The sequence below is a fragment of the Nelumbo lutea genome, chromosome 6 (genome assembly GCF_056320005.1).
Source record: "Nelumbo lutea isolate HS-2025 chromosome 6, American lotus-T2T, whole genome shotgun sequence".
Classification (NCBI taxonomy): Eukaryota; Viridiplantae; Streptophyta; class Magnoliopsida; order Proteales; family Nelumbonaceae; genus Nelumbo; species Nelumbo lutea.
In genome coordinates, this window is record NC_142689.1 from 14,185,103 (window position 1) to 14,197,716 (window position 12,614).

Below are 12,614 nucleotides of genomic sequence, written 5' to 3' on the forward strand. Positions count from 1 at the left end.
TGAGTACAATTTTACGAGGATTGAATCGACCCTCAATCATCGTAGTTATAGAAGCAATTTCTAGGTGAAAGAGGTGTGATTATTCTCTTTAGAGTTAAAGACCATTCCAGCTTATTCACGGCCAAACTAGAATTAATTGATTGAAGTAACCCCTAAGTCTACGAGAAATTGTGAAAATGCGATCGACCAACAACAACAACAAGTGAGCTTTCTGATATCTCTGATATGGAGAGGTTCTAGTTACAATCTTTGGGACCTCAATCCTGACTATCTCCTAATAGCTCTTTTCCAGCATGGCCATTTTCGTTTATGTTTCAGGTATGAAAATTACTTTGTTAATATTCGAGACAATGGCCCCTGGCTTCTTAATGGTCAATGAATCATTCTCAAACCCTAGGTACCTTGTCGTCCCTAGTATGAATGGCGACTGAATCAAATTGAACTTTGGATACAGCTTCATGATTTACCCTATGAAATTCTGTTTGAAGCTGTTGGTAGCGCTCTCTTCGAAAGAATTGGTCCTACCCGCAATATTCAAGTTCCTCAAAATTATATTAGAGATAAAGTCCTAGTTACCATTGATCAACCCTTAAAAATAGGTTGTTTTTATAGCCCAGTTCATTGGGTAGTTTTTCGGTATGAAGATCTTCCAGCCACTTACTTCATCTGTGGTAGGGTCAGTCATTATTTTCGTCGTTGCTCCCAACCTATGCCTCATGTTTTTGGACAATCTTACGAACAATACTTTAACCAAAGACACATGCATCTTCCTGGTCCTTGGCTCAAAGCAAAAACTCCTATGCAAAGGAACTGGCACCACCCATCCTTCCATTCGTTTATCCATGTTCCAGTCCCCTAGTTCCTAATCCTACTTCCAACACCACTGACCCTAACCTTCTTGTTTCTACCCATCCTACCTAGACTATAGACTCCACCTTAGCCTGAATTACTTCAATTGATCCTTCTTCCCACTCTACCAGTTTGTTCTCTTTGAGAGTTTTAGCAAAAACTTTCCATCTTGCCGAACGTACTCAACAATTGTTTTCTAGAGTTTTTCCCACATCTTTCGCTTTGGATCCTTCCTCTTCTTGAGGGAAACATCCACAGATAGACTTGCTACAACAGTTGAAAATCGATTCTTCACCTGATCTCCCAATCTATGATCGACCTGAATCCTCACACAATAACCAGACAGAGCAAATAGTTTCGATCATCAACCTGGATCTTAGTACTGAGGCATTTCTGATAGTCCATCCCTTTGCTTTACTTCCAAATGAAGAAAAATCTAATGACTCCCTAAATACGGTCAGTATTTTTTACTTTTTTCTTTTGCTATCTTTTCATTATCTTCTAACAAAGGCGGTGGTGGCTAGCCTTAAACAACCACACGGCGGCTAATGTTAATCCTAAGTTGGAACTGCTAAGGGGCTAAGCATCCCAAAGCAGTTCAAGGATTAGGGATTTTAATTAAAAATTTCCTGATTTTATTTTTCTGTGTGAAACTAAAATCCCTTTTGATAAAATGTAAAAAACTCGCTGATCGTCTTCATTTTGCTATTTCTTACCTAATTCCTCCTAATGGTCAAGAAGGAGGACTAGTTGTCTTATGGAAAAATGGCTTTTCAATCTCTCTTTTTTTTTAGTTATCCGAGGTACATACTTTTAAAACCTAATTCTTTACTCTTGTTGGATAACTGTTACTAGGTTTTATTTACGGTCCCTCAGTCAAAGCCCAACATAATACTTTCTGTTTACATTTAAACCATTAACAAAAAAAATGCTAATCTGCATTTTCTTCTTTTAGGTGATTTTAAGGAAGCAAGTCATGTCACTGTTCAAGATCCTTCCCCTTCTGATATACCTAGAAAGATAACTTCTACCCAACACCGTACTCTGATCATTGATCATCATTTAATGGAACTTCACATTCAAGGTGGTTGAACAAGTTGGTCTAATAAACGATCAATAGGTTTAATCAATAGAACTTTAGACCGAGCTCTAGCTAGTTTGGACTGGCTTTCAGCCTTTCCTCATTCCAGCCTCAATATCTCTGCTTGTTGGGGCTCAGATCATAACCCTTTAATTATTGATACCTTCCTGAAACTAGAACAACATACTAAACCTTTTAAGTTTTTTGAGATGTGGTTATTAGATGATTCGTGCAAACCCAAAATTTTGAATGGATGGAATTATCATGTGACAGAACATGCAACTTTTAGAAATTCTTCCAAAATGGATTAGATTAAGAAAAATCTTATTGCCCGGAGGAAAACTAAATTTTTTGATCCTCATCATTTATTACATCAAGTGGAGACAAAAATAATCCAATGTGAACAAAACTCTCCTTGGGATCAGGTGTCTTTAAATTCCCTTTATAAAAAGTATGATGGACTGCTAAACCAAATTGAAAGTTTTTGGAGGCAAAGATCCCGCCAATTCTAGCTTAATCTAGGAGACAGAAATACAAATTATTTTCGTAAGAGTACCATCTGTCGCTAGAGAATAAATGAGATTCAAGGAATCCACAACAATCAAGGAGAATGGGTTACTAACCATAAGGAGATAGCTACCACCTTCATTGACTATTTTAAGGATTTATTTACCATTTACCTACCTCCAATCTAGATCTCATTTATGATCTCATTCAGCCATCATAACAGAAGCTGATAATCATATGCTAACTTCCATACCCTCTAAGGAAGAAATTAAATCAGCTCTTTTTAGTATAGGCAGGCTTAATTCCCCAGGGCCAGATGGTATACCAGCCTTAGTTTATAAGGAATTCTGAGATGTAATGCTTAAAGATATTATCATTTTTCCCAAGAGTTCTTTCAAAATAAGAAACTCCTGAAATGTCTCAATCACACCTTTATATGTCTTTTGCCAAAAGAAGAAAATTGTACAACTGTTCAATATTATCGTCCAATCAGTTTCTGTAATGTGTTGTACAAAATCCTTTCTAAAATTCTGGCTACTCACCTTCGTACCATTCTTGATAAGTGCATCTCTCCTAAGCAATCTGCCTTTATCCCTAGTTTCTAAATGATGGATAAGACAATCATTGCTCATCAGATGTTTCGCTTTTTAAAACATCATAGAGAGGTACAAGTTATGTAGCCATTAAACTTGACATGGCTAAGGCTTACGACCGTTTTGAGTGGTCTTTTCTCCTTGAAATTCTTAAAGCCCTAGGTTTTTGTCCAAACTTCTATCAACTCATTAATGAGTGTATCTCTATTGTTTCTTACTCTATCCTCATTCATGGTTCTCCAAAAGAAAAATTTTCCCCATCTTGAGGTATTCACCAAGGAGACACCTTCTCCCCCTATCTTTTTATTATAGCAATGGATTATTTTAGTCATTTAATTTCGAAAGCTGAATTTGATAACCATATTCAAGGTATAAAGATCTCTCCCAGAGCCCCCATGATTTTCCATCTTCTTTTTGCAGATAACATTCTACTTTTCTTGAGAAGTCACAAAGATGAGCTTGATTCCATTAAAGGTCTGCTTCATCATTTCCAAAATATCTCTAGCCAATTAGTTAATCTGGATATATCAGGAGTTTACTTTAGTACGAATACCCACCCTAGACATCAACGCATGCTAAGAAGACAACTCCAAATGAAGTCCTTAATTGAAAACTCTAAATATTTGGGTTACCTTTAATCTAGGGTAGAAACAAGCACTCCCAATTTACTTTCCTCTTAGACAACCTCAAAAATAAGCTCAATAAATGGAAAGCTTCCACCATCAACCCAGTGGAACAAATCCAACAAAAATCCCCATCCTTATCACTAGGCTTCTTGGAACAAGCTAACCATTCCTAGAACCGATGGTGGTTTAGGTTTTAGACAGACTAATCTTTTCAATGTAGTCCTTCTCAAAAAATTAGCCTAGAGATTTCTGAATAATCCTGATAAGTGGTGGGCCCAATTATGGAAATCTAAGTACCTTCCGAGCAACATTAATTTTCCTTACAAAATTCCTTGTTCTAGCTCCTTTTTCTGGAAATATGTTGCTCCTAAATTGCAATTTTTTTATTCAAATGTTGGTTTCCTAATCCATCCCCCCCCCCCCTGAGTACAAATTTGGTATTCAATATACCTTGGATCCAAAATTCTAATCAGTTTCATCCTGTTTCTCAACCCATTCCTGTTCATTTAAGAAGCACTACTTTCTCAGATCTCATGATAAATGGTCAATGGAATCCTTTCTTTATTTGAAATCACTTTGATCACCATCAATTATCCCAGATTTTATCTACTCCTATCTTACCTCAAAACTCATCTTCTCATTGGATTTGGTTAAAACACCCAACAGGAAATTTCAAAGTATCTTCTACCTATAACGACTTGATCCGTTCAAATCTTCCTAATATTCTAGATCGAGTTAAATCTTGCATTAGATTAATTTGGAAACTCCATTGTCCTCCTAGATTTCAATTGTTTTTTTTCTGGAGATTAATTCAAAATTTTATTCCTGTAAAATCAAATATTTTCTTGAACTCTTAGGATTTATCTTGTGTTTTCTGTTAGCAGCATGATGAAACCGTAAACCATCATTTTATGAATTGCTCTTTTACTCGAACCATTCTTTTCACTGCCCCTTGGAATATTCAATTAACAAACTATGCATCTTGGATAGATTGTATTCTCAATATTAAACAAAAATGTATAGGCAAAGAAATGTTGCAAGTAGTATTATCCTAGTATGCTATTGCTTTATTCTACATTTGGCAAGCTCAAAATGATAAAGTGTTTAACGATCCAATGCTTCTAATATTTTTGGTTATTGAAAAAATTAATTCTAATTTTTGAGCAATTACAAACCCTCTCGTAGAATCAAGACCAAACATTCATCTTTCTAATCAAATTTCTATACATCTTAACTCCAATACTGATTGCCTTATCTTTATTGATGTAGGTAAAATTTCTAATTCCTTGTATTCTTATGGGATTATCATTCTGGATACTTATCTCCATTGTATTCAAATTTCAGGAGGAAAGAAAGAGTTACAATCTATAGCAAAAGCAGAACTTTTTGCAATACACCAAGGAAGTGTTATTGTCCATCAACTTGGGAAATCTGCTCCACTCTTTTGCTCAGATTCCAAAGTAGTTATTCAAGCTTTACGGAGCCAGTTCTCGCTTCCTTGGTCTTCTTCCTTTTTGTTACTTCAAACTTAGAACTTGTTAAATCAATTTTCTTCCTTTCAACTTCTTTTTATCAATAGGAGGTATAATGTTCCTGCACATGAAATAGATTGTCTTTTTAAAAGTACCCTACAGGAACATTCGGTCTTATATAGTTATCCTCCTAATGTACACAGTGCTCAGGACTTCATTGTATACTCTTTTTGTTAAAAAAAAATATTTTTTGGATTCCCTTTCCTTTTCTTCTTTTTTTTTTTTAATTTTTTTTTTGGGTAGAAGGGAAACTTTGCTTATTGTTCTTGTTTCAATGCCTTTCTAGTTGAATTCAGCATGTTGTTACATGGTATAAAGTATCAATATACCCTGATATGCCAGTAGTTAGGGGTCTATCAATTAGGGGTGTAAACAAAACGAATTCGAATTGAATCAGACAATATCTGAATTCGAATTCGAATACAATTAAAAAGTTTGATTCGATATCCGACAGGTATTAAAAATTAATATTCGAATTCGAATCAGATTAAGTATTCAAATATTCAATTTGATTTGAATATGACTAATTAATTATTTTAGGTAATTAATAAATATATAAAATAAATATTTTATTTATATAAAGTATATAAATATATAAATTATTTATATAATTTAATTTTTATATATAAATCATATAAAACATTTAAATATTATATATATTATATAAAAGAATTAAATAATTGGTTGAAATTGGATATTTATTTAATTGAATTAGGTCATATCCGAATTCGAATCCAATCAACTATTCAGTATGTATAGGATATTCGAATTCGACCAATTAGATGTTTGAATTATCTGAATTCGATTCGATTATGTCGAATCTCAAATCCGAAATTGGATTTTCAAATATTGTTGACACCCCTAATATCAATACTATACTTTACCACATACTTTTTATTTTTTGGGTCATTTACTAGAATACCTTTTATAGTTTAATAGATTTACTTAATCCTATCCTATTCTTAATTGGCCTTTCATTAACAATTATTTTTTTTGCCATTTGAAAATGGTAACGTGATCACCTAAACTAAGTGGAAAATGTTCTAGGGAATGAATCCATGGTTGTTTATTCCAAAAGTACCCTTGCCATTTTTTTAATTTGTATTGAAAACAAATTGACCAAATAGAGCAAAAGAGTGGTTGCCTGTGTCTAATTAGGCGCAAAAATGATAGTTTATTTTTAATTTCTTTAGATTAAATTTATTTGAATGGGTGATAGAATTAAAACTGTCATTTTTCACTTTCATCTAATAAAAATTCAATTAAATAAATTAATTTCAAAGTACAGGTAATAATGTTTTAATAAAACTCAAACTATAGGATATGTTTTAATAAATGACTCTTATTTTTTAAGTCTTTTATTTTTAATTTCTGTTTTGTACATGTTTTTATATTATTTAATCAATAAAAACATCTATTGTCTCAAAACACCATTAAATAGGTATATCGGAAACCGAAAGATAAATATGAGGCGTATCCTATTAAGTTATTAACATTGTTAATCTGTTTTATTTGAGTGGATCGAAATATCTCGAATGAGGAAGACTAGTCATTTGAGTAGCAAATCCGAATTCTGCCTTGGCATGGACATAAATCCATCGTCAAAATCCTGCCAGCATTTTGAATATCTGAATCAAACCTTATCCTCTCTCCCCAATTTTGTGGCTCAGCAATTCAGCGGTACTTTTTTGAAGGTTAAATAAAGCCTACCATCCGGATATGTTCGGCGAGAGGAATCCTATCTTTTTCTACCCAGAGAGGAATTTTGTGATAATAAATCTCCAGACCATCCACATCGATCGGGTACATTATTGAGACCGATCTGTCAGTCAACAAGTTTAGATGATTCGATAAACTTATAGGCGACTACATCCTACATGATTTTGATCCAAAAGGGCCCCATCCATTCCTCACCCTTCCCTCTGATTTATTCTTTGGATGCATGTTTCATCTTGTTCAGAAAATTCCACAACGTAGGATGCAGTGATGATGTGGCCAGAGATTCCTTCCTTTGATGTACGGTTCAGATTAGTCACAACATTCACCCACATGACACCGTAGGTGAGGTTAGGGATGACAATTTTTTTCTTCAAATGTCAAATGGGGTAGATTTTCTTTGGAGAAAATATTTTTGTTTTAAATTGGGGATGGGATATGTATCCCTAGGTTTAATATTAATTTTTAAAATATTTAAATTTTTTCTTAAATTCCTAAAATCCTAGAATTTCATAATTCCATTTCTAAAATACTTTCTAATTATCATAATTCAGTTAATAAAATATCTTTAAATTCTCATAATCCTATTTTTTAATATCTTGAAATTAAAAATATTTTTAGATGATTGCTTCAATGTGAAAAAAACTCAAGAATTTCCCATCTCCAACGAGCTGTGATTGCCCTACCCTAAATCGCCCTTCAATTAGAGATGGGATAGAATATCTTGGTCTGGGGGCAGACGGGGAGGGGGGATTCGGCGTGGGAAGGGGTGCCCCGCCTCAAACCCGCCCCATTGCTATCCCTAGTGAGATCTTTAATAGAGCCTTGGCTAATGGGAAGTTGAAAATCCATCCACCCGCATGGACCGCATCGGCCATAGAGAAGGCTGATGGCTCCGTGACACTTTTATTTGGGGAAATGATTTGCTACCAATGCTCCGACAGGCCACTACATCCGCACATGGTGATTGGTGAATATCTCCTTTACCGTACATGGAAGAGATGTTCCTGCTGTGCAACTCTCATGACCAATTGGGAGCATATTGGTGAAGGGCTGATTTGAACTCGTTGGTGAGATGTGCGGTATCAGATCACAGTAGAAGGGGTTGCAAGGCATTTCATTGGCAGGAGATCCCAACTCCTATTTCCCCTTACTGCTTGGGTTTGTATGCATTTCTACAGAAACGGGAGGTTGTATTAACTACCAATCATGATCTGTTACAAGATTGTCTCTCATAACGTCCCATAGCACATCCCCGCTGCGCTGATAATATCTGAAACAATGATATTCTCAATACACGGCGGGGATGTACTATGCGACGCTGTGGACACGGGTGGGAGGTGGTGCTGTGGGCGCTTGTGGAGCGCTGATCTGATCTCCCGGATTACATGCATTTGACTCAGGTGGTCTACAGCTAGAGGAACGGGAGAACGTAGGACCAATCATCACCTGCCACATCAGCCTCAAATTGAGCCCCACATTTGCAGAGATGACCACATAATTTCTTCACATACGCCTCAATCAAGAGCCGTAGGCCGTGGGAGTTAATTGATAGATGACCATTAAATGATTATGAATTTATGATGATATAATTTCTTCACATAAGATCTCAATCAGACGGTTATATTGTTTAGAAATGGTTCATAATCCAAGGATCAGAACCGAAGATGTAGGAAAAGAATGCTGGAAGAATATACAGGATAGTCGAGATTGACTGGTTCAAAAGGATTTTAATCTGGATGATGATGTGTGACAAGCAAATCAAATCATTCAATTTATCTTCCAAACAAACGCGTGGAAGTTTCTACGCTGTACTGAGGACTGAGGAGGACCCCACCACCAAATTTTCTCCCTTCACTCGGAATCTCCTCGTTTTCGTCCTCTGTATATATATATTTGACATGAAAACCAGAAACCAAACCAACGAGACAATTACAGAGAGAGGAGGGAGAGGACGAAACGAGAGCGAGTGGTGGCTTCGACTTGCAATCGAATGGAACAAACAACGGAGAGATCCAGAGCATCAATGGAGGATCTCCCACCAGGTTTTCGTTTCTATCCAACGGAGGAAGAGCTGATTACGTTTTATCTGGGTAGCAAGCTCGAAGGGAAGAGAGACGATTTGGACTGCGTAATTCCAGTGCTGGACATTTACGAGCTTGATCCATGGCAGCTACCACGTTAGAATCCTTCACTCTCTTCTTTCCTTTTTAGCTTCTTTGCTTAGAAGGGTACCCGAGATAATACTTGATAAACTTTTCAAGTTCATCAGCTTCCAGCAATTTAGAGTTTAAAGCTGAATTCAAGTCCTTGAATCACAAATTTCAACATTTCTTTCTTCTTCTTCTTCTTCTTCTTCTTCTTCTTCTTCTTCTTCTTCTTCTTCTTCTTCTTCTTCTTCCATTAGAGCTTCAATTCAGTTCATTTCAGTTTTTGTTTCTGGGCTTTTCTTCCATGAATGTATAGAAAAAGCTGAGCTTCCTTTCCTTGCGTTGGGTTTCAGAGCTTTCAGGAGTGATGTGCCACGAAGACCCAGAGCAGTGGTTCTTCTTCACTCCTAGACAAGAGCGAGAAGCTCGGGGAGGGAGACCTAACAGAACCACGAATTCTGGATACTGGAAGGCTACGGGCTCTCCTGGTTACGTGTATTCATCCAATAGTCGAATTGTTGGTCTGAAGAAAACCATGGTTTTCTACAAAGGCAAAGCACCCACTGGAAAAAAAACCAAGTGGAAGATGAATGAGTACAAAGCCATCCAAGCAGAAGCTACTTCATTTAACAGTGCAACTCCAGTGGTAATTAAGAATTCACTTCTCTCTCTCTCTCTCTCTCTCTCTCTCTCTCTCTCTCTCTCTCTCTCTCTCTCTCTCTCTCTCTCTCTCAATTGAAGGAAAGAAAGAGACAAATGAAGCTTGCTTATGCTAATCCAAGCTAGTATACTTGTTTCTTTTTTGCAGTTAAGGAAAGAATTCAGTCTGTGTCGAGTCTACGTGAAAACCGGATGCTTGAGAGCTTTTGATCGACGCCCTGACGGAGCCACAACAGGCGAGGCGCCTGAGCAGCAAGCTCATCATCATGTGGATAGGAGCACAGCATTTCATCAGAATCCTCCATCGGTGGATAAAACCAGCAGCTCGCCTGAGAGCTCACTCTCCGGCGACGTCCATGCTTATCAGTCTGATCAGCTTGGGGACTTTATTAATTGGGACATGGCTGACGATTTCCATCCTATATGCCCATGGGAATTGGATCAGTTGAACCGGGTCTAAAGAGGAAAAACCCAAAAATGAAAAGGAAAAAAAAAATGTAAATTCCATTCATGGTGGAAATTGATTTGTTTGTGAAATACAATACATGCAATTTGCATTCAGGAAACTCTTGTTGATCCATACAATACAATTTAAGAAAGGATGTGGTCCCACTGTATACGAGAGAGAATTGGATCAATTTGTTGTGGGAGGATGGTAGTGAAAATTTTGCATCAATTCTTGACATGCAACATTAGGTAATAAGTCAACATAAGGCTAGATTTGGAAATAGCACAAATGCAAATATATATTTACAAATATATATAAAATAATATAAAATATAAGATTTTGCCGTCTACATATTTGTATTTGTACTCCTTCCATTAAGTTGGCGGGAATAAGAGTCTTCAACATCAATTCTCGTTACTCAACATCAAGTCATCAACCCTCCTTAAAATAGTAACATGTGCTATTTTCTACTGGACAGGGCGCTTTTTTTTTCTTTTTTCTTTTTATTTGAAAGATGTGTTTTGGGGGTGGTGATGGGTTTTGAGATTCTACAACCCATATGGTTAGAGGTAGGATACGGCATGTATAAGCTTATAAACTTTATGTATTAGGTGTTGAATTTATGATAATCAAATAATTAGAAATTTTATTATTTATTTGTATTATCTTATTTATTTATTGGTTATATATAATAAGAAACAATAGAAAATTAGATGCTAGTTCTAAACCCAACCCACCCTATCTTCAAATGCAGAGTAAGTAGAGTTGGGGAGGGTTTTGCATTTTCATGTGTAGAGGGGGTTTAACCATATGGGTTCTCAAAGTCCTACCCATTATGGATTTTGGGGCAGGTATGGATTGAGAGGTTTAGAGAGAAGAATAGGGTCTAGTGTTTACAAAACCCTCCCCTAACCCGTCATATTGTCATCCTTACGAACAAATAGGTGGAGGAATGGATGATGACTGTGGTTTGGATTCAGGATTATAGGGGATTTTGATTCCAATTCTGACCGTCTACTACTAAGCTGAGCAGACAGAACAAAATTTATATCCAGTTTACATTTATACACAATGCTTTAAAAAATGACCTGGAACCAGAACCATAATAGGTGATCCGTTTTGACAAAAAAATATTTAAAATTTAAAAAATAGCCAAAAAATGTTGAACAAGTCGAACGGGTCAATTATTCAATCACCTGAATCAATAGGTCATTAACCGATTCAACGGTTTTTGACTAGAAACCAGGTTTAAGATAAAATGGAACCGATTGCTTATTGGATGGTTCCAGCCCAAACGGTCGGAGTGTTCGGATCAATGGCGATTCAAAAACCATATTTACACAGCGAAGCAAACAGAGCAAATGCTTCCCATGAGGGACCAGTTTTTTTGTCTAAGATGGATCAAATTGGAATCCGTTTGACACAAACACCCCACATCGTCCCCCATCCCATCAATGATGCACTTCCAGGTCCACCATTTTTAATAGTGGGAAACGATCTTGGACCGTTTCTAAGTGGAGCAGCCACAAGCCTACAACTACGTATACAAACCACGCTTAATAGTTACACTTACACGGTTTGCAGATGCAAACGCGGTATCTCTCACTCCGTAGCCAGATCTCCTGTGTAGCCTTCTATCATTGCATTTGTATACGTAATTTTCCAATAAAAAAAAACTAGCCCGCCAGCAACAAGCAACGCTTGGTGCTTCGGCATGACTTGGCGAATGGTGGATTCGAGTACGAGACTCGAGTTTGGTTTGAGAAAAATATTTTATGAAAAAAAAAATTATATATAAAAAATAGTTTTTATTTAATATTTAAAAAATTAAAAATTATAATAATTAATTATTATTATATATAAAAATAAAAATATTATATATAAGATTTTTATCATATTATTATTATTATTATTATTATTATTATTATTATAGTTATTCAAATTTGACTCGTGAATCTGATGAACCAAACTTTATTAGGCTCAAATTCAACTGGATTAATAAATGAGTCTGTAAATTGGGCTCGAGCTAGGGGGCATGACCCAAAAGACAATATGCCCCAAAAGTTCATTTTATTTTTTGGGCCAAATAGACGGTTAAAAAATCTTCCTAAAAATATTTGCCATATGGCACCTTAACTATGGTTTAAACATCCGCCAAATTCTGGGAAACTTTGGTTTGTTTCAAGATCAATGACATGACATGACATGATATACAGGAAAATAAATAATAGTTGCTGTCTTTTGTCAGAAATTTCTGGGTTTTGTCTAACTTAAACTAATGAATTTGGCTTTATATTTGGCCCAAGTTTGAAAATATTACTAAAACAATATAAATATATTATAAAATATCAAAAACATTAATACAATGACTATTAACAGAAATAAATTTTCAAAAAAAAATCACAGAACAAGTGCCCAAAACAGATGAAGTATCATCTAAAAATTAAAAACT

The 12,614-nt window shown here is 35.7% G+C and overlaps 1 protein-coding gene across 1 annotated transcript; it reads left to right on the plus strand.

Annotated features, from left to right (window-relative positions):
• Positions 1 to 8,827: 8,827 nt before the first annotated feature.
• On the plus strand, positions 8,828 to 10,280 carry LOC148847498 (NAC domain-containing protein 90-like). Its single transcript, XM_088951672.1, has 3 exons — positions 8,828 to 9,084; positions 9,408 to 9,700; positions 9,863 to 10,280. Exons 1-3 carry the CDS (start codon positions 8,898 to 8,900, stop codon positions 10,172 to 10,174), a joined length of 792 nt encoding a protein of 263 aa, XP_088807798.1. The 5' UTR covers positions 8,828 to 8,897; the 3' UTR covers positions 10,175 to 10,280.
• Positions 10,281 to 12,614: the final 2,334 nt, after the last annotated feature.

What these genes read in the sequence shown, in the direction of transcription:
- LOC148847498 (XM_088951672.1), top strand. Translation starts at nt 8,898, where the DNA reads ATGGAACAAACAACGGAGAGATCCAGAGCATCAATGGAGGATCTCCCA. An exon ending in TGATCCATGGCAGCTACCAC is followed by an intron (nt 9,085 to 9,407) that starts GTTAGAATCCTT and finishes GTTGGGTTTCAG; the next exon opens with AGCTTTCAGGAGTGATGTGC. An exon ending in TTAACAGTGCAACTCCAGTG is followed by an intron (nt 9,701 to 9,862) that starts GTAATTAAGAAT and finishes TCTTTTTTGCAG; the next exon opens with TTAAGGAAAGAATTCAGTCT.